General features: G+C 43.0%; 1 protein-coding gene across 2 annotated transcripts in view; it reads right to left on the bottom strand.

Moving 5' to 3' along the window:
• Positions 1-19,310, bottom strand: part of RFC2 (replication factor C subunit 2) — a 45,261-nt gene extending 25,951 nt beyond the window's left edge. The window contains exons 1-6 of one of the 2 annotated variants that reach the window (XM_068119563.2): positions 19,061-19,310; positions 18,768-18,837; positions 18,459-18,500; positions 16,766-16,872; positions 15,643-15,744; positions 12,627-12,727 (exon numbers count right to left, since the gene is read on the bottom strand). In XM_068119563.2, coding sequence (XP_067975664.1) covers positions 12,627-12,727; positions 15,643-15,744; positions 16,766-16,872; positions 18,459-18,500; positions 18,768-18,837; positions 19,061-19,200 — 562 coding nt within the window. In that variant the 5' untranslated portion in view covers positions 19,201-19,310. The remainder of the gene's footprint in view (positions 1-12,626; positions 12,728-15,642; positions 15,745-16,765; positions 16,873-18,458; positions 18,501-18,767; positions 18,838-19,060) is intronic. The other variant, XM_068119564.2, reaches the window with a different exon arrangement.
• Positions 19,311-20,634: the final 1,324 nt, after the last annotated feature.

The following is a 20,634-nucleotide window of genomic DNA, read 5'->3' as shown; positions in this document are numbered from 1 at the left end:
GGGATTTTCTTTATTTACCTTTTAGGAAGCTTGTTAGTTTGGTATATAATGTTAAATGTCATCGACATATAACTATGTCATAGGTATGAATATATACAAGGAGTAGCAGACTTGTTTGTTGGTTTAGTAGTTATATTGGCAATTATTTTAGTGGTGGCTTGCTTGAAAGCCTTAGTGACGGTGTGTTTGAATAAGGTAACCAACAACACGATGATAACGCATGAAGTGACAAATGAGGAAAGAAATGTGGAACCAGAAAAGGAAGACTTTTATGGCGACATAAACAGTAGAATTAAGATAATGGCATAACGACAATGTTATGAGTTGTGTCAATTACAATATCAATGAACTCATATCACCACGAGTGACACACTGTTAGGAAAAAAAAAAAAAAAAAAAAAAAAAAAAAAAAAGGAAAAGAAAAAGTGGAGAGGAATTATGGTAATACATTATGCTTAATTTGTTGGTTTGGGAAAATTGTTGTTGGGAATTAGGTATTCCCGTTTGTGATTGTAATCATATACAATGCTATTCTTAGTTTAGTAATAAAATACATACCTGATTGAATATTATTTGTGTGACGCATATAAATGAATATAACTTTTTGTGTTAAGGAAAAACAACAAATTGTTGAATGTGAAACTGTCGGAAGATATACATGATTATGCTGATTTCATGGTAAGATGTACCCTATCTGATTCAGTGTGTGTGGAAAGCAGATTCAGATGTGACTGAGCATAAGGATAAGACGAGATCACATTTTGAAGGGAGTGCTAACGGAATTGGGAAGAAGTTCGAGAAAGAAAATTTGTGGCTAAAAAATGAAGTTAATCGTGGCATACACCCTCTTTCTCAAAGAATGATGAAGACATTCTCCCGTGTAACTTGGAGATGAATGCTTACCTTCACCAAGGAAATTTATGTGACCATTTGCCTGGATCACACTGCAACATATGAAAGAAAGGCGATCACTTACTCTTGTTCGAAGACTTCGAACATTCACCACATCAGAAGTTGCAGGACAACGACATTTTACCTGCAACCTCTGTGAAATGCGGGGACATATGTTATTACTTCACCAACGTCCGGGGAACCAGCATGGAGCTGCAAAAAACGGCTGTGCCCTTGTCACAACAGCTGTGCACGATTCTGCTGGTTGCTCCTGGTAAGGACCATGAATGACCTGAACACCATGGTCCCAACATCATTGTGGATGCATCCGGCATCCCTGTTCCACATCTTGCTGGCCAATCAACGTCACACCAATACTTGCTGCCCACTCATAATGAGGGAAGAGGCAAGTCGACTACAACTGGGCGAAGGCCTTGTTCAAGGAATCATTATGGTTCACAGCAAAAAGTGGCAAGAATGCTACATGGAGAGAAGGGTCAGTCTATGACTCCGCAGTGTTACCACAACAGCGAAATCCTACACGAAGTAGTGCAGGAGCTATGAAGACATTAGGAGAAAATGTTTCATACCTGGATTCAAACACAAGTGATCAGCCCTTCCTTTCAAACAAAGTCAACATTTGTGTGGAGGCAAACGTTTTTGTGCCAGATGGTGCAGATGCTTTACAAAACTTGAAAATGAAATGAAATTGTTGTATCTTGGTGATGGTGAAGTGTTGTTTTGAAAATATATTTGTGATGCAAATGCAATAGATTGAACGATATGGAAGAAGTCAATGACCAACGAAATGTTTTGTGATTCTTGCAGGATGACGGTGTATGCCTAAGGGAATTTGATAACCAAAGTGATTGATTATTTACTTATACTTGTAATGATGTTTACTAGTAGTGATTGATTATTTACTTATACTTGTAATGATGTTTACTAGTAGTGATTGATTGTTTACTTTTATTGATGTTTAGATTAATGGTTAATATAAACAAAAACAAAAAGATGAGGGAATTGTGGAAGTGTAACTCAGTGTAACATATTGATTGGCCCTGGTAACTTATTAATTAACCTGGTAACAAAGCAGATACATTTTATGTGTATGAACAATGTAATCTCTTGAAACACCTGGTCAAGGCCCCAGGCTAGAGCACCCCCCCCTGCTGTGATTTCCATTTACACAGCAGGAGGGGAGCGAGCTGATGCCAGGACTCGGTGCGATGCATGACCCCGGGACATTAGCGGAGAGGAGATTAAGTCCAGTTTGGCGATATAACGAGAGCAAACGTTGAGTAAAGTACACTTGTCCTCAGAGGCCCTGCCCGACGGAACGATGGAATGAACGAGTACTTGCTACGTGAAGCGCTGACCGAACGGGAGTGTCGGATGGAGAGAAGGACCAGCGAAAAGAGCTAACCTGATCCATTATATTATGCGGTATCATTTTGGTAATTGGATGAAGTGAATACAGTTTAATAAACGAGACCTTTTGTAACCTGTGTCCGGTCTTTGGAGTCCTGTGAGTCCCCCAGTAAATTCCCTGACACCATGAATGAAATTCCATACGTGATACACGAGAGTTCAAAGAACACCATACTCCGAGCAATCTTGAGAAAAAGGACATGGGAAGGGTGTTTTTGTACACCACTCCTTTCATATTACATCTCCAGGAACTGCATGACGTCATCGTCCGGCAATGGCGCGCGCCAAAAGGGAGTACTCGGTTTTCACTCTGGTCATTTGATTTCTTGCTTGTTTGTTTGTCCGGGTGATATCTCAGCCATCCTTTGAGCTAGGAAGCTGAAATCTGGACACGACAATGACCAAGTAATGTGGCTATAAAGGATATTTTTTATCTATTGATTATTCAATTCATCAATTTGTTATTTGTTTATTAATCAATTCATTATTTATTTAATTGGCATGGGGGCGGTGTACTTTGAATGTATCTGTACTTGTTTGTTTGTCCGGCGATATCTCAGCCATCCTTTGAGCGAGGAAGCTGAAATTTGGGCACAATAGTGAGTACGCGCTTTGGTAAAAACAGTATTATTTGTTTTATGATTAATCAATTAATTATTATCGATTAATTGAGTACTTATTTATTTCCTTTCTCATCTGGGCATTAACTCAGGAACCTTTTGAGTTAGGAAGCTGATACTTGGACACGACAATGACCAAGTGATTTGGCTATGAAGGGTATTTGCGATTTGTCAATTAATCAATTAATTATTTAATTATTCCATTTATCACTTAATTTTCAAAAAGTTAGATTCGGGTAAAGCAGTGGTTGGTGGTTTAGATATGATATCAGCCAATTCATTAAGAAATTAATTATTTTATGATTATTATTTACTTATTTTAATTATGCAATTCATCAATTAATCAATCAATTATTGTACACCGTTCCCTCCCAATTACGTCTCCAGGTGCTGCACTGCGGTATTGCCGGGTGCCAAAGGATATTGTCGCGCAACTCCGATTAACACCAGAGTCGCGGATAGCCTAAACGGTCTTATTGGAGGCAACTACCCAAACACGGATTCGGCTCTGGGCGCGCGGGAGGAAGAAGGAAAATGGAGGCTGCGGCGAAAGCACAACTGCAGCACGCCGGCGTAGCTCCGGTCCTGTAAGGAAATTAACTCAAGCAGGCACAGGTTTGAATAAAAAAAACCACCTTTAGAGGCCATTTTTCCCCGCAAGCGGGGGTTGGCCTTTTTCGGGAACTGTGGTTGTTGTTGTTTTTCGGTCCCCTTTTTGAAGCAATGTTTTATGGCCGGATGCCCTTCCTGACGCCAACCCTTTTTGCCGCCTTTAACGACAAGCAGGGAATTACCAGTGAACTGGTACTCAATTTGCCGACCTCGGAAGGATGACAGGCTGAGTCAACCCCCCTGGCGTTAATTCAGCGATTGACCGGGATTCGAACCCAGGATCCTAGGATCCTAAGCCGGCACCATAGCCGCTAGCCCAACACCAGGGATTACAGGTTTGAATGGGGATGCAAAATAATACAAGGGTTTATTCAATAAGAGGCAGGGACAGGAAAATACGCGCCGATAATAAAATGAGGTAGCTATATTGGGATCCCACACACAACAGATATCAAATACAAGACGAGGGAATATGAATACTAAAATAACACGTCTTTTATGTAAAGTGTATTCGCGGATACGGCCTTATCTCGTCTTTGTCGTCTTGGTGGCTGCCGTCCAACACCGCTCCGTTCAGCCTCGATCGCACACCACGAGGTCCCTCGCTCCAAGTCCACAAGGTCCCACAGCAGGACAGCGAGCTCCACCCGGGCTACACCTCAGCCCCGCCCGGGTCGGGATCTCTGAACGACTCGACCGGGCTGCTCAAAACAACTCCTCGTATCGACTCGACCGCAATGGCGTTCGGCAACTCACGTTCAGCAACTGCTCTGGATCAACTGCACTCTGCCCCTGCGCACCTCAAACGAACTCTCCACTCAACTCGTGCGCACCTCAAACGAACTCACTCCACTCGTGCACACCTCAAACGAACTCTCTCCTCGTTCCGTTCCGCGCGCTCTTTGATATCACCTCTGAACTCCGGCAATGGCGCTCGTTAATATCCCCGGCCGGTGACGTCAGCATTGGCGCACCACCAACCAATCAGAGCCTCCACCGACTCGCCCGGTGCACGCCCACTGCGCCACTCTCACTCTCTGTCCCTTGTGTTATAGCACGTGCTATGCAAGGTGGATAGGCCTGTCGGAGGTGTAAATGGCAGCGGCCATTATCGGCGGTGTCCTGGCCTGGTTTCTTCTTAAGTCATGTCAGGGGGGAGGGGCGTTATTAGTGTTGTACTAAGGGATCCTAACTAAGTGTCTAAGTGGTGTGCAGTGCCAAAATGGACAAAGGTTTGGCAAACCAGGTGAGGACACACAGGGGCTTATTCGTAATCCCTACACTACCTAACTTACGAATTCGTCACTTCCGTCGTTGTGGTTTTCATCCACTGTAAGCATTTTTGGTTCCATGTACTATTATTGTTATAGTTTAAGTGAAATGGAGATAACTGTTTTCAAAAGGTAAAAAAATGTGTTTTAAAAGAAACCGGAAACCGGATCGGAAGGGAACCGGAAGAAGAAGAAGAGCAAGAAAAAAGCGGAGCACGTGAGGTCGGGAAGAAACGCCGAGCTGCATTGAGGTCTCGAGGAGACGCTGGCGAACGGGGGTCACGAGCGAACTTTGGGTTTCCTGGGAAAGGGATTCCTGCGACAGAATTGTGATCGCTGTGACAGATAAACCTGTGTGACAGGTTTTGCGGTTGATTCCGAAGAGAATCGTTGTTGGAGTGCAGGTACGCCTCCAGTACGGGCCCGTCGGCCATTTTGCCTCGCTCCCGCCATTTCGCATCGCTCCAGCCTTTCCACCTCACTCCAACCATTTCACCGCACCCAGCCGTTAGCCTGGTTTGCATGTGTAAAGTGGATTTTGATTAGGAATTTGTGGTTCTCCGTTTGGGAGCCGTTGAACGTTCATACCCGAAGGTGTGATTTCCCAGTCGCCTTTTGAGGGCACCTTTGCGCCTCTTTGGCAGCGTGACTGTCAGCCGAACTGGATTCTGGTCTCGATACGACATTTTTCTTGCGATCACCGGAGCGTGGATCGACTTTGGCTTGGACAGAGACTTTGGGAATGTTATTTTCGCTCACTTGGAGCACCGTGAGTTTTATTGTAAGAAACTGATGGTACCATCATCGGAATGATATAATATTTGTTGTACAATTGATTAATATTGTTCTTGTGCTGTTATTCTTGTGTGACCTTAATACAATACTTGTTTTTTGGTAACAATTGGTGTGGTTTCACCATTGGTCATTGACACACAGAATAACACATCTTTCTGCCATGACTCCTTTCGGGGCTCGGAGGTACACCGTGACCGGGGTTTGGCGAGGAGCACGTAACGCTAACACGAATCTCCTGGTAGATTCACAATTATACATCTTAACCGACAAAACGCCTACACATGGACTTATTACAGGTAGTGTTCCTTACCGCGACATCTCGAAGCAAGGTACCTACTCAGATCTATTCTGCTCTATATATCACCACCCAAATTCATAACAATATGTTATTTATTTATTTGGCATAGGGACGGTGTACTTTGAATGTCACTCAACTTGTTTTATTGTTTTGATTTGTGTTTCCAAGCCCGATCGATATGAATGTTGTTCGTGAACTTTAAATAACAGGTTTGATGGCAGCCATACAAATGGATCAAATGAAGGCCCAGATCTGAGGCTTCCAACAACTCCGCTCTCAGACCGTGTAGCAAATTTGATTGGTCAAAACAGCATAAAATATTGGTCAGGTAATGCAAAACTGATGTTTTTTGGAAGTGTGAACAAAGCTATTTGTGGTCTACATTATTCAAATGTATAATTCAATTGAAATAAAATAAAAGTTTTAAAGGCTGTAGAAAACAAGCGTTACGCCCAGGTCCCCCGTCGGGGAAGTGATGTGAGTTGACAAAGTGGAAGACGCAGAAAACATGCTCTATGATATGATATTTCGCTCACAAGGTTCAGACATACATGGCGGCGGCCATCTTGGATTTTGACGTGGCGACCCAATTTTCAATAGGGTTCTTCCTTATACCTAGATACATCCACACACCAGATTAGAAGTTGGGACTTCGCTTATTTTTCAAGATATTCCGCTCAAGGTTCAGCCATACATGGCGGTGGCCATCTTGGACTTTGACGTGGCGACGCAATTTTCAATAGGGTTCTTCCTTATGCGTAGATACACCCGAACACCAGATTTGAAGTTGGTACTTCACTTATTTTTCAAGATATTCCGCTCACAATGTTCAGACATACATGGCATCAGACAAACATGGTGGCGACCATCTTGGATTTTGACGTGGGTTGCACCCACACACCAAATTCGAATGCGGTCCTTCGCTTACGCACGCACGCACGCACGGACGGGAAAACCATAGTCCCCCTTTCGCTCCGCGGTGCGTCGGGGGACAAAAACCCATTTATTTGGATGTTTACCGCCATTACGGAGCCATACAATAAATGCCATTCATTTTATCATATTAAAACCAAAGAATTTTTTTTTCTCTACAAAGTCGAGGCTCATTAAGGAATATTTGCTCAAATAAGACGATTCATTCATCCTTTTATTTAGAAGACTAGTGAGGTACCCATGCTACGCACGGGTTGGAGGCCAGAAGCAAACAGACAATGCAGAAACGGCGAATGCTAAAGCATGAAACCAATAAATTCCACATTCCTGTAGCACCTTCAGTCGCACGTCAGACATGGACAGCACGTTAGTGAAGGACTTCCATGAAAAACGTACCCATTCGCAAACAAATGTGTACGTTTGTTCCATACCCACTACCCAGTCAATGGCGAATCTGCATAATTTCATGTTTAGAAAGTAGAAACCATCACAGCATTTCGTCATTCACTTGAACTCGATATCTCTTTTTTCATTCCAAACAGCATAACTCCAATCACAAATTAAATAGCATTGATATAATTTTAAAAAACTTTTAACATTCGTGACATAAACAAATATTTAAATCCTGAACGAACGAATAATCCTGTGAAGTTCCGTACGGTTGGGTGAATACAATTACGAATTCAAAATCGTAATTGTATTCACTAAATTCCAATCATCAATTGATACTTTAACAGAACACTGTTTTAAATGACGGTTGCATCGATTCAGCTCATTGCCGTAATCGTCAACGGTGTTAATAATTCTATTTGAAGAAGAAGAAGAAGACGTTTTGGTCTCATCCATAACCATATACGTTTGCTCTATTTATACATAAGCTTAAATTGGAAAAACAATGTAGCCTATTTTACTCCAGGGGGTCCCAGAATTACCCACCCAAAATATCGTTGCGATTGGTTCAGCCGTTTTTGCGGTACCTTCGAACGGACAGACGGACATTTGGTGAATTATAGTAAGATATACCCACAACTTTATCAAAAACTTTACACCTTTCCAGGTGTCATGTCTGGGAGACCTGGGAAACATGATAAACTTTTGAAAAACATTGCTTTTTATTGTCCCCCGTTGCACCGCGGAGCGAAAGGGGGCCTCTGGTTTTCGCTCCGTTTGTGTGTGCGTCCGTGCGTAAGCGAAGGACCGAATTCTAATTTGGTGTGTGGGTGCAACCCACGTCAAAATCCAAGATGGCCACCGCAATGTATGTCTGAACCTTGTGAGCGGAATATCTTGAAAAATAAGCAAAGTACCAACTTCTAATCTGGTGTGTGGGTGTATCTAGGCATAAGGAAAACGCTATTGAAAATTGGGTCGCCACGTCAAAATCCAAGATGGCCGCCACCATATATATATATATGTCTGAACCTTGTGAGCGAAATATCTTGAAAAATAAACGAACTACTAACTTCTAATCTGGTGTGTGGGTGTATCTACGCATAAGGAAGAACCCTATTGAAATTTGGGTCAGCACGTCAAAATCCAAGATGGCCGCCGCCATGTATGTCTGAACCTTGTGAGCGAAATATCTCGAAAGATAAATGAACTACTAACTTCTAATCTGGTGTGTGGGTGTATCTACGCATGAGGGAGAACGCTATTGAAAATTGGGTCGCCACGTCAAAATCCAAGATGTCCACCTTGCATCTTCCACTTTGTCAACTCACATCACTTCACCGACGGGGGACCTAGTTTTTATTCTTTTGTGTACAGAGTTGAGACTAATGGAGGAGTATTTGCTCAAAAAAGTGGTTCATTGATCCTTTTATTTAGAAGATATATTTTTTGGAAGATAACCAAACATTGCAAAAAATGGAATGGATTAAAATAATACAAAATTGGTCCAACATTTGCCGAACGGTACACCAAACAAGAAAAAGCGACGAGTTTCTAATCATGCAAGTTCAAAAAGCAAACGAACAATAACATCCATAAACTTGCAAAGCTCGTGAAACTCCTAAAATAATAAAAAGAATAAGGTTACCGTTGCCTGATTGCAAAAATCAGTAATCTGATTGCAAAGATGGTAAAACAATTATCGAGAAGTCAATGCGAACAAGCAATGCTCACAAGAGGAAATGAAAGACAGAAACATCACATGGCAATGAAATGACGGCAAGAATGATTGAATGATTCAGCATCATCCCTCCCCCTCCGAGTTTAGCAATCTCGACGAGGTCTGAATGTCACGCCAATGACGTAATTGGGCAACAAAAATATGGTGAAAATGCATGGGTGTTCCAGACCTGAGAACTGGAAAGGAAGTAGTTTTTAAAATTTCACTTTTCTCTCGAACCTAATGATTTTTTTTATATATAACCACTGAACTATTTGTAACTAAATTATAGGAGCATACAAGAAGGTAAACAAGGGGAGATGCAGAAAATAGGGCAAAATGGAGAAGATTGTCATGGGGACCGCAAGGCTAACCCCCGCTCTTGCAGGGAAAATGGCCTTAAAATGCCTGTTGTTGTTGTTGTTGTATACAAGAAGGCTCATGCAAAGACAAAATTATATAACATAGTTATGGCACAACAAACATGTCGGCTCGGTCTCCTGGACCTAGCCCTGCATCTAGGGGTTAAATACACGCTGCTGTTTAGATTCATGAAAATCCGAGCCTGCATATCCGGGCAGGGCCTGACCTGAGCTGCTTGAGTGACGTGCATGCAGGTAACATGTGTCGTTCGTGATTTAGACTGGTGTCATCAGATTATCATGCGTGCCCGCAGCATAGACAATCGTGTTGGATTGCATTTTACATTAACGGCGCATTAACACAGGAGTTCAGTGAAACACAGTTACCAAGACGAGGAGACATCAAGTTATAACAAGAAGAATTAGAACGGCACTCAGTAGAGTGCATACCTCCGTCAGACAAAACCATTTACGTTTTGTATCCTACCGATAGGCCGGATCTGTATTCGGACCCAGAACGAAATCGAATCGCCTTGTTCTTATTTCCCAACCAACTCTTCCACCTAGTTTTGTCACAATCCGTCCACAACTTTAACATATCGTGCTATATTTCGTTTTGGCCCTATCACTCAGTGGTGAAGAATCACGTTAAAAATTCTCTGATACGGATCCGTATTCATAAGTTCACCAGAATCAAAAAAAATTTTCACATCACCAAAATTGTCCTCGTTACACACCCAACCAGTCCACCAAGTTTCATCCGAATCCATCCATAACTTTTTGAGATATTGCACTATATATTGTTTTTGGCCCCATCTCCAAATGGTGAAGAATGACATTTAAAATTATAGTAGCTGCATCCGGATCTTCACCAAAATCTAATCATTTCGTCCTTGCCAAACACCCAATCTGTCCACCGAATATCGTCCGACTTGTCCACAACCTTTTGAGATATAATATATCCTGTTCACAGAAAGACAGACAGACAGATGAAGAATCACTCAAGAGCGACACTTGGCAAAAGAGAACAAAGTAGAATGGCACTCGGTAGAGCATCCTTTTGACCTCACAAATAATTGGTGGTTGAATTCTGTGACCGGATATGCAAATATAAAATTAGTCTTCAAATATAAAATTAACTTAAATAGTCTTCAAATTTTAAGTTAATCGGATGAAAATTGTCCATTTTAGAAATTTGGCCTTTGTTGACGTTTTGACATATTTGTTGGTGGAGTTCATTTAGCCGATATGTTAATCCTATTCAGAATTCAAGTGAATCGGATGAAAATTTGGGGATTTTAGAGATTTGAAAAGGGTGTTGACCTTTTGGTCGATGTTTACCCTTTGGCCTATGTTTATCTCAAAAATAGTTGGTGGTTGAATTCAGTTCGCTGATATGTTAATCTGATTCAAATTTCAAGTCAATCGGATGAAAATTGAGGATTTTAGAAATTCGAAAAAAGTGGATGACCATTGGCCTATGTTGACCTTTTGACATCAAAAATAAATAGGATTATGTCGGACCACCAACTCCACCATTTGGTGAAATTTCGTGAAGATCATCAGTTTAATATTGTGACCTGTAGACAAGTATAAGTGAGCAGACAGACAAACACACAAACCAGAGTGATTAACACACTTGTCCAAATTTTTTTTGCCATGTAACAAAGAGACAGACAGGTGAAAACATAACCTCCACCCACGCCTTCAATGGTGGAGGTAGTCATTGTGTAGATTGTGCAGATTATGAGACCAGTGAATCAGACGTGATGTGATTAAGGAAGGCCAATGTTTGGGTTTTTGTTTTGTTTTGCGACCTCGCCTAAAGAAAAATAACAAGCGTTTCGCCTAGGTCCCCCGTCGTTGAAGTGATGCGAGTTGACAAAGTGGAAGACGCAAGCCGGCCATCTTGGATTTTGACATGGCGACCCAATTTTCAATAGCGTTCTCCCTTATGCGTAGATACACCCACACACCAGATTAGAAGTTAGTAGTTCGTTTATTTTTCAAGATATTTCGCTCACAAGGTTCAGACATATATATGGTGGCGGCCATCTTGGATTTTGATGTGGCGACCCAATTTACAATGGCATTCTTCCTTATGCCTGGATACACCCGCACACCAGATTAGGAGTTGGTACTTCGCTTATTTTTCAAGATATTCCGCTCACAAGGTTCAGACATATATATGGTGGCGGCCATCTTGGATTTTGACGTGGCGACCCAATTTTCAATAGCGTTCTTCCTTATGCGTAGATACACCCACACACAAGATTAGAAGTTAGTAGTTCGTTTATTTTTTCAAGATATTCCACTCACAAGGTTCAGACAAAGTTTCTTTTTCAAAGTTTCAAAGACAAAGAAAGTTTCTTTCCTGGAAGTCCTTGGTGTCTTTGTGTTTCATACTTCTCCCACCCCCCCCTTCCCACGTCTCCTCCCCCCAAGCCCTCTCCCTACCACACATCTCCCGATGTCCCTGCTCTCAAATGTTGTGTTTGTGTGCTTCCCCTTCTCTCCCCATCTTGTCTACCGCTCCCTCTTTTTATATATTTTGTTTGTCTGTTTGATTTTTTGTGTGATGTTAGCTCTTTCACGAGCCTCGATCCTGTATAGAAAAAAAAAGACATACATAGCGTTGGCCATCTTGGATTTTGACGTGGCCACCCAATTTTCAATAGCCTTCTTCCTTATGCCTAGATACACCCACACACCAGATTAGAAGTTGGTACTTCGCTTATTTTTCAAGATATGCAGGTTACAAGGTTCAGACATACATGGCATCAGACATACATGGTGGCGGCCATCTTGGATTTTGACGTGGGTTGCACCCACACACCAAATTAGAATTCGGTCCTTTGCTTACGCACGCACGCATGGACGCACGCACGGGAAAACCATCGTCCCCCTTTCGCTCCGCGGTGCGACGGGGGACAATTAATCAATGCTTCCACAAATGTGGACCTTTGTAATTTGAGGAGGAGGTGGTGTACGCACCCAACGCCCCAACGGCCTGGTATAAAACATCGGGCCATATCGGTGCAATAAATGCCAAAACCGATGTTTAAAAAAGAAAGCTGAATATCAGCCGAACAGCTCGAGTTATTATCTCAGCTTTAATCAATACATTATTTTTAATAATAGTTCTATCTGCTGTAATCAATACATCAGATTGAAGTACATACATAACAATCAATTTCCATAATAAGCAATAACAAGATGTTTGCAAAGCGTTATTACCATGGCGAATGAGAAAAAACACCGAAAATGAGCAAAATCACCCGTGTTCCCTTCCCATATACAAACCAATTATTTTTTCTGAGTTATTGCAGGCAAGAGCAAAGCGTGTGGTCTTGGAGTAAATTTCCATGGTACGTCGAAGGGCTTGCTGGGCTCCTTCCGTCATGCTGTGAGTTATGGGGGTGGAAGAGGTGGAGGTACATAAGAAAATAGTTGGGAAAGACAAACAAGAAAAGGAGTCGAAGAGGTGATATTGCTCAAGATTGCTTTCATAAAAACCAAGAATGTGTCATATATGTATATTTTTCATTCAGACATTGCAGACATAATTTGAACAGCTCACAAAGAAATGACTAAACATGGAAGTAAATAATAAAGATAACAAAAGGAAATGAGAAAATGCAATAGTGTTTGTTAGTCACAGATACGGTGCCTTCAGAAAGTATTCACACCCCTTGACTAACATTTTGTTGTGTTATAGCCTGAATTTAAAATGGATTTAATGGAGATTTTTTTTGTCAACGATCTACACATAATAAGCCATAATGTCAAAGTGGAATTAATTTTTTTATTAGAGAATATTTTAAAATGAAATACAGAAATATCGAATTTACATAAATATTCAACCCTCTGAGTCAATACTCCGTATAAACACCTTTGGCAGTGATTACAGCTTCGAGTCTTCTTGGGTATGTCTGTATCAGCTTCACACATCTGGATTTTTTTTTTTTTTTTTTTTTTTTTGTATACTGAATCGAGGCTCGTGAAAGAGCTAACGGATTATTTTTTTTGTATACTGAATCGAGGCTCGTGAAAGAGCTAACGGAAAGACTCCAGGATTTGTGGAGTTTCTCCCATTCTTCCCTGCAGATTTGCTCAAGCTCTGTCAAGGTGGATGGGGAGCGTCGGTGAACAGCAATCTTCAAGTCATCCACAGATTTATCAATGTGATTCAAGCCTGGGCTTTGGCTGGGCCACTCAAGGACTTTCACGTTCCTGTTCTGAAGCCATTCCAATGTTGCTTTGGCTGTAGGATTGGGAGTCATTGTCCTGTTAGAACGTAAATTTTAACCGCAGACTAAGGTCTTTTGCACTCTGAAGCAGGTTCTCCTCAAGAATTTGCCTGTATTTCCTCCATTCATTGTTCCCTCTATCCTTACAAGTCTCCCAGTCCCTGCCGCTGAAAAGCATCCCTATAGCATGATGCTGCCACTACCATGCTTCACGGTAGGGATGGTGTTAGATGGGTGATGAGCTGTGCTCGGTTTCCACCAGACATAGTGTTACGGTCTGTGACCTTTCTTTTCTTCTTCCTTTCACCCACCTCCCCCTCCCCCACCCCCCAGCATCTGGGTCTCTCCTCTTCTGACATCTTCAGGACCACCGGACTGTAGGTCCTCCCTTGGGACTGACCGGATTCCGAGGGGTTCCCTCAAGTCGCCCCGGTCCTTCACACGAGCAGCACCCTCCAGCCGTAGCTGCCTACTCCTTCCCTCTCGTGCTGGCCTAATCTGTTTTTTTCCCTCTCCTTCTTTCTTCGTTTCCTCGTTCTTTATGTATAGGAATATATTTTGATTGTTATAACCTATAAATAAAGCCGGTTTGATTGAATGCTTGGCTTGTTGTGCTTCAGGCCGTAACAGTAGCGCTTTGCATTCAGGCCAAATAGTTCAATTTTCATCTCATGAGACCACAGAATATTTAGCCTCATCTCAGAGTCTTTCACGGACCTTTTTCCAAACTCCAGGCATGCTGTCATGTGCCTTTTTCTCAGGAGTGGCTTCCGTCTGGCCACTCTTCCATGAAGCCTAGATTTGTGAAGTGCTGCAGAGACTTGTCCTTCCAGCAGGTTCTCCCATCTCAGCCAAGGAACTCTGTAGTTCTGTCAGAGTAGTCATTGGGGTTCTCGGTCACCTCCCTGACAAAGGTTCCTCTTGCCCGGTTGCTCAGTTTGGTCAGATGGCCAACTCTAGGAAAAGTCTGTCATTCCATATTCTTTCCAATTCCTAATAATGAAGCTCACTGTGCTCTTGGGAACTTTCAACACGAAAAATTGTTTTATCCCCTTCCCCAGATCTATACCTCCTCACAATTCTATCTCAAAGTTCTAGGGACAGTTTGTTGGACTTCATGGTAGAGTTTCTGCTCTGACATGCACAGGCAACTGTGGGACCTTATCTAGAAAGGTGTGTTTCTTTCTAAATCATGTCCAATCAATCTAATTGGCCACAGGTAGACTCCAATCAAATTGTGGAGACATCTCATGGATGATCAAAGGATATTGGATGCACCTGAGCTCAACTTGGAGTGTCATAGCAAAAGGGTTGAATACTGATCGACTCAAGACATTTCAGCTTTTCATTTTTAATTAGTTTGAAAAAATTTCTATTAAAAGATTCCACTTTGACATTATGGAGTATTAAGTGTAGATCAGTGACACAAATAAATCTCACTTTAATCAATTTTAAATTCAGGCTGTAACAACAAAATGTGAAAAAAGTCAAGGGGTGTGAATGTAGGGGATTTCATCAAGTCCCTATCCTGACGGGGGTAGCAGTGTTCCAGGCTGAAAGACACTGTGACCTATTTCCCTGGCGGCTGGTTGTCGGACTTTGAAAAACTGTTGACAATATCCCATGTTTGGCCTTGGCGAAACATTCTTTCCGAATGAGGCTTATCCTGACCTGTCAACTTTGGATAGTTTCTCTTTGGGGCGGCAGTCTGTGTCTTTGGGAATGGATGAACAAAGGATGTTGGTTTGAGTTCCTTGGTCCTTGAGGAAAGTATATTAAGCCGACTACGGGTTGTGGCTCACTGAGATGTTGGGGCCGGCTGTGGAGGACCATGATGTCACTGATGTTACATATGGTGTTACGAGCTTATACGCCAACATCTTCCATGCATGTATTCTTATCTATAATAAACCTCTTGTACACTGTCCGAGTTCAACAAGGTGTTTATCCTGGGGAAAGGGATTGAAACCCACTACATGAATACTTTCTGAAGACACTGTACGTATTCACATTTCCTTTAAACTCTGTGTCTTCGTAAGAAGACAACACACACTCAAAGGTTGACACACCTGTCAGCCTCATCCAGAATGATGATCTTGTGTCGACCTTGAGGTAGCGTGACCTTCTGCTGGGCAAACATCTTGATCTTGTTTCTTACCACGTCAATACCTCTGCCATGGTGGGTGATTGTAGAGGATTTAGAGGGGGTTAGGTGGGATGTGGTGCAGCATTGGAGAAAGATTTCTGGTAATTAAAAATAATCATTAATGTAATACTTGGTGGTCTCTCTGTTCTTCAACACCTTCCCTCCTCCCCTCGGCGTCCGACCCTCCCCAGTTCATCCAGGACACCCATGTTCTTCCAGTAACCCCCTCTTGGTTCAACGACGACATCCAGGCCGATTACACATCGAAACTCCTTTGTTCCTCTTTTCTCCCATTTATAGAGCCACTTTCCTGAGATGGTGCTATCTCACTTTTCCCTTCATAACTTCCAGGAGGCGGTGTCCCCCATCCTAACGCTCTTACTTGCAGGTTTTTGTCTTCCCTTCCCTCATTCTATTTCCCTCTTGGTTTATTCATTTTCTTCGTCGTTTCCAACTGTGGTCCCATTATCACCATTTCGCCTTTTTTCTCATCATCTCACCCATTCATGAGCCTCCATATATATTTTTAAAAATAACCACATTTAGAGGCCATTTTTCCCCGCAAAGCAGGGGTTGGCCTTTTTCGGGAACCGTGGTTGTTGTTGTTTTTTTGGTCCCCTTTTTGAAGCAATGTTTTACGGCCGGATGCCCTTCCTGCCGCCAACCCTTTTTGTCACCTTTTACGACAAGCAGGGAATTACCAGTGAACTGGTACTCAAATTAGCCGACCTCGGAAGGATGACAGGCTGAGTCAACCCCCCTGGCGTTAATTCAGCGATCGACCGGGATTCGAACCCAGGATCCTAGGATCCTAAGCCGGCACCCTAGCCGCTAGCCCAACACCAGGGTCACCAGGGTCCATATTGTGCACTAAATAAATAAAAGATTGTACCTTTGATAAGCCATTTTCAAATATCAATTTCCCATTTGTGAAATCAACTAACGTAACTTGCTCCACCAAAGAGACGGAGTTCTGCCCCCCCACTCCCCCCCTGCCCCCCCTCAAAAAACTTGCAAAACTTTCAACTGGACAATCGTGTACAAACCTGTCGTTGGAGGCATTCAGCTCAAGCACAGCTTCCTTCGCAGCAGAACCAAGCATAGCATGCGCAAGACACAGGATGCTTGTCGTTTTACCTGTGCCAGGTGGACCCTGGGATTACACGTACAAGTTAAATATACTAAAGGGGTTATCAATCAACCTGAAACAAACATTCATTTAGTCATGAACCAATCAACCAGTTAGTTTATCAATCTCTACATTTCCCAATTTCCATAGTATGTTCAGTCTCATTGTACTTCATCGGTCCAAAGGCAAATCCTCTCCATGAATAACGGTTATGAGATACATCACCATCATATTTGGAGTATAGTGGGCCATTGTGGTAATGTGTGATCAAACGAATGGATTATCATGTGCTGGAAATCTCAAAGGCCAAGGTCAAAGGGCAGGTGCCAGTGCTTGTAAGGAAAGGGCGGTGTGGGGTGGTGGGGGGCAAGGAGAGGGGTTCGGATCAACCATGCGGAACTGAATTTTATAAAAAGTTTCAGCACAGAAACTGCCAGAACACAGACCATGGGGGCAAAGAGGGAAATCATACTAAAATACACAATTTGGTGTCTCTCTATTTGTCTATCTATCTGTCTGACAATGTTTGACTGCGATACATTTGGTCGTTACTTATCCAATCTCAACAAAATTTGACAGAAGACCTAAGGGTCACATAATAAAGGTTATAGTGAATTAATTTGACCCCTCTCCAAGGGGATTTTCCTCACCAATGGGGTTGTGTGTTGAGGTGCATATCCGTGTTACGATAGCTTTATCGTGGCGTTTTTCCAAGGCCGCTTCTAATATCAAAAGCATAATATTAACGTTATTACAAAACGATATTAATACTAATGATATCCCACCTCCCCAAAGGTTTATCCTCCTTGAACAAACATGTTAACGTGTATAAAGAGCTCATTGTGCCGTTTTCGGGGGAGCACATGTACCAGAAGTAAAAATATTTAAAACCACAAACACGTACCGATTACCTTTTGAAACATTCACTAATGCTGTTTAACACGAACCTGACAGAAATTTGGAGGAGTCCGGACATCCTCGAGGCAAATTTTCTTTTGGGAACTGACCGAAGATCAACTATAATCTATATACCCCACAAGGGTTACTTACATGACTCTTCCTAGCACTAACGACGTGTTTTTCGTCGCGTTTTTCCAAGGCCGCTTCTAATAATAAAAGTCAGTAATAACACTTATGATAATACTAGCACAATATTAATGTTTAAAACAATATCCACACTACCGAAGGGGTTTTATAACTTGGGTTCCCACTCCCCCTACCACGACTTGACACCCTCACGGAAGTCAATTTTATTATCGGGAATTTAAAATGGTGAGGAACTGTGTGACCTTTTCAATGACCTGATCCAACATAACTTTTGGCAATAATAATAATAATAATAATAATAATAATGATAATATTAATAACACGACTCGCCCCTGCCGCTCCCGCAGGGTACACGGGTGTACTCGTGTTTAAAGCTTACAATGTGGTGCTGTGCACACACGACTCGATTGCCAGAGAGGCCCAGCCCAGCAGGGCCCTATATGGAACAAGTCATGGAACAGTTAAATTGGCATTCTTACACTCTTAGTGCAATAAACGCACAGGTGACATACCTATATGGAATACAAACAGGTAAGAACGTGTGCATGTTTGCAAAACTCAACTGCAATGATTATGTTGGGAACATTTCCTTCTCTTGCAAAAACCTACAACATGAGGATGAAAAAGAGCAAGAAAAAAAATCATCACTTCAACAAAGGAAAGTCACAAATTAATTATTGAAAGGCGACGTATGTATGGCAATCAGTAGGACTGCATTAATGTGTAAACATCCACCAAAGTACAAAATAAAATACCTGAACAGTCATTAACAGCTTTGTATTTTATCGATGAGGTCTTGGGGTTAAGGAGGTGAGGGGAAAGAAAGGAAAGCACCGGTGGGAAGGATCACAGCCATAGCTTGTGTAACACACCTCAAGGCGGCTGATGGTCTCCTCGTTTCCAGCAACTTCACTCAGTTTCTGAGGGCGATATTTCTCCACCCTGAAAGGAACCACACGGCAGTTCTAACATTAAAAAGGGCCCCCATCTTGCTCGCACGACGACAAGCGGACCAAACACATGAAGGCAAGACCGCTGCCTCTGTGACCACACCGTATAGTATTAGTAGTACGAATGGCGAGGACGAAATGGAAAAGGACATATGCTATTGCGATGGAGGAGTTGACGAGGTAGGGTTGAGGAAGGATCAAATACTCGGACTCACCACGGAAGCTCATAAACCGCTGCGTGGACACTATCCTTGTGTGATGACGACTCTCGTCCCACATCCATCGCCTCCCCTGTCGTTTCCATTTTCTCTTTCATTTCTAATTCTACCTCCATCGCTTGATCCTTGGCACACATTTACAAACGTTTTCCCGCAATATTCGTACTCTCAACTTTTGAAGGTCTTTTCTGCCTGCAGGGCAACTCCTTTCAGATTCTCTACCAATGTGCTGCAAAATCATGCCCTCAGGGCGTTTTGATTTCTGAAAGATAGACCAGATTTGAAAGTGATGAAGCGTGTGTGTGCGGTTTGCGTCTCTTGAGAAGAGCAAACAAAAACATTGTGTCGCGCACAGTGGAAGTGTGGAACACCAACTACGTCCTTTATGTATGGTACAATCCACGGGGTTATTTTAATGAGTAATATTATTATTATAACTCATTGGAAGAGTACGGGTAACCGGGGGGAAACGCGGAGAGTGAACGATCTGATCTGCGTAAACAGGTTGTGGCGACTTTACGAACGAAGATTTTGTGGTCCATGTCATAAGCGGATCCAACATCCAAGGGGGGAGGGGGAGCAGGGGATGCGCACGCTCCTTCGGATTTTCGATAATAATTGTAAGCTGTGATTTTGGATGCAGTCTAGTCGTAGTGGCAGATACAGAATGGTGTGCACAGGGCCCAAGGGGGTGGGGAGGGGGCGGGGCCCAAGGGAGTGGGGGCGGGGCCAAGGGAGTGGGGGGGTAGGGCCAATGGGGTGGGGGGGGGTAGGGCCAATGGGGTGGGGGGGGTAGGGCCCGAGGGCCAAGGGGGAGGGGGGGTGGGGGGTATGGCCAAGGGGGTGGGGGGCAGGGCCAATGGGGTGGGTGGTAGGGCCATGGGGGTGGGGTGGTAGGGCCAAGGGGGTGGGGGCAAGGCCAAGGGAGTGGGGGGTGACCACCCCGGAACCTGGGCCTAATAGGGGCCCGTAATTATATGATTGTTTGTGACGATAAAACACCGGGAGTAACTCTATTTTGTAACATCCTCCGTAAAATAAACTACTGTGGGAACGTTTACGTGACACAGGAGTGTTGGCCAAGCCTCATCTGGTTGAAATGGGTTAAGAAGAGTTATAAATTAATATTAGAATAATGGAGGTTAAGAAATCGTAGAAGAGCGAACACATGAAACATAATGGAGGGAGCTGGTCACAAGAGGGGGAGCGTGAAGCACAACAACAGTAGAGAACAGGGACATCGGGAGATCTGTGCAAGAGAGAGGGATGGGGCACACGGGATAAACAAGATGGACACTACAGGGGATTTCAGGAAAGAAAACGTAATTTGCAGGAGGCAGATTTGGTGTGTATTAACGAGGTTGGAAAAGATTAAGGTTTTGGATGGGGAAAGATAAGAGATGGTGGTGAACAGCTGTTTTAAAGACCTGGAGGGGGGAGTGAGATTGAGGAAAGTGAAGGAGTTTGTTCTCGAGGCAGGACCTACGCTCCAGATTGTTCCAGAGGGAGGACCGATACTATAGTTTGTCCAGAGGCAGGACCTACGCTACAGATTGTTCCAGAGGGAGGAC

The sequence above is a fragment of the Myxine glutinosa genome, chromosome 6, assembly GCF_964187855.1.
Source record: "Myxine glutinosa chromosome 6, kmMyxGlut1.1, whole genome shotgun sequence".
Taxonomy (NCBI): domain Eukaryota; kingdom Metazoa; phylum Chordata; class Myxini; order Myxiniformes; family Myxinidae; genus Myxine; species Myxine glutinosa.
This window is presented reverse-complemented; position numbering and strand designations above follow the sequence as displayed.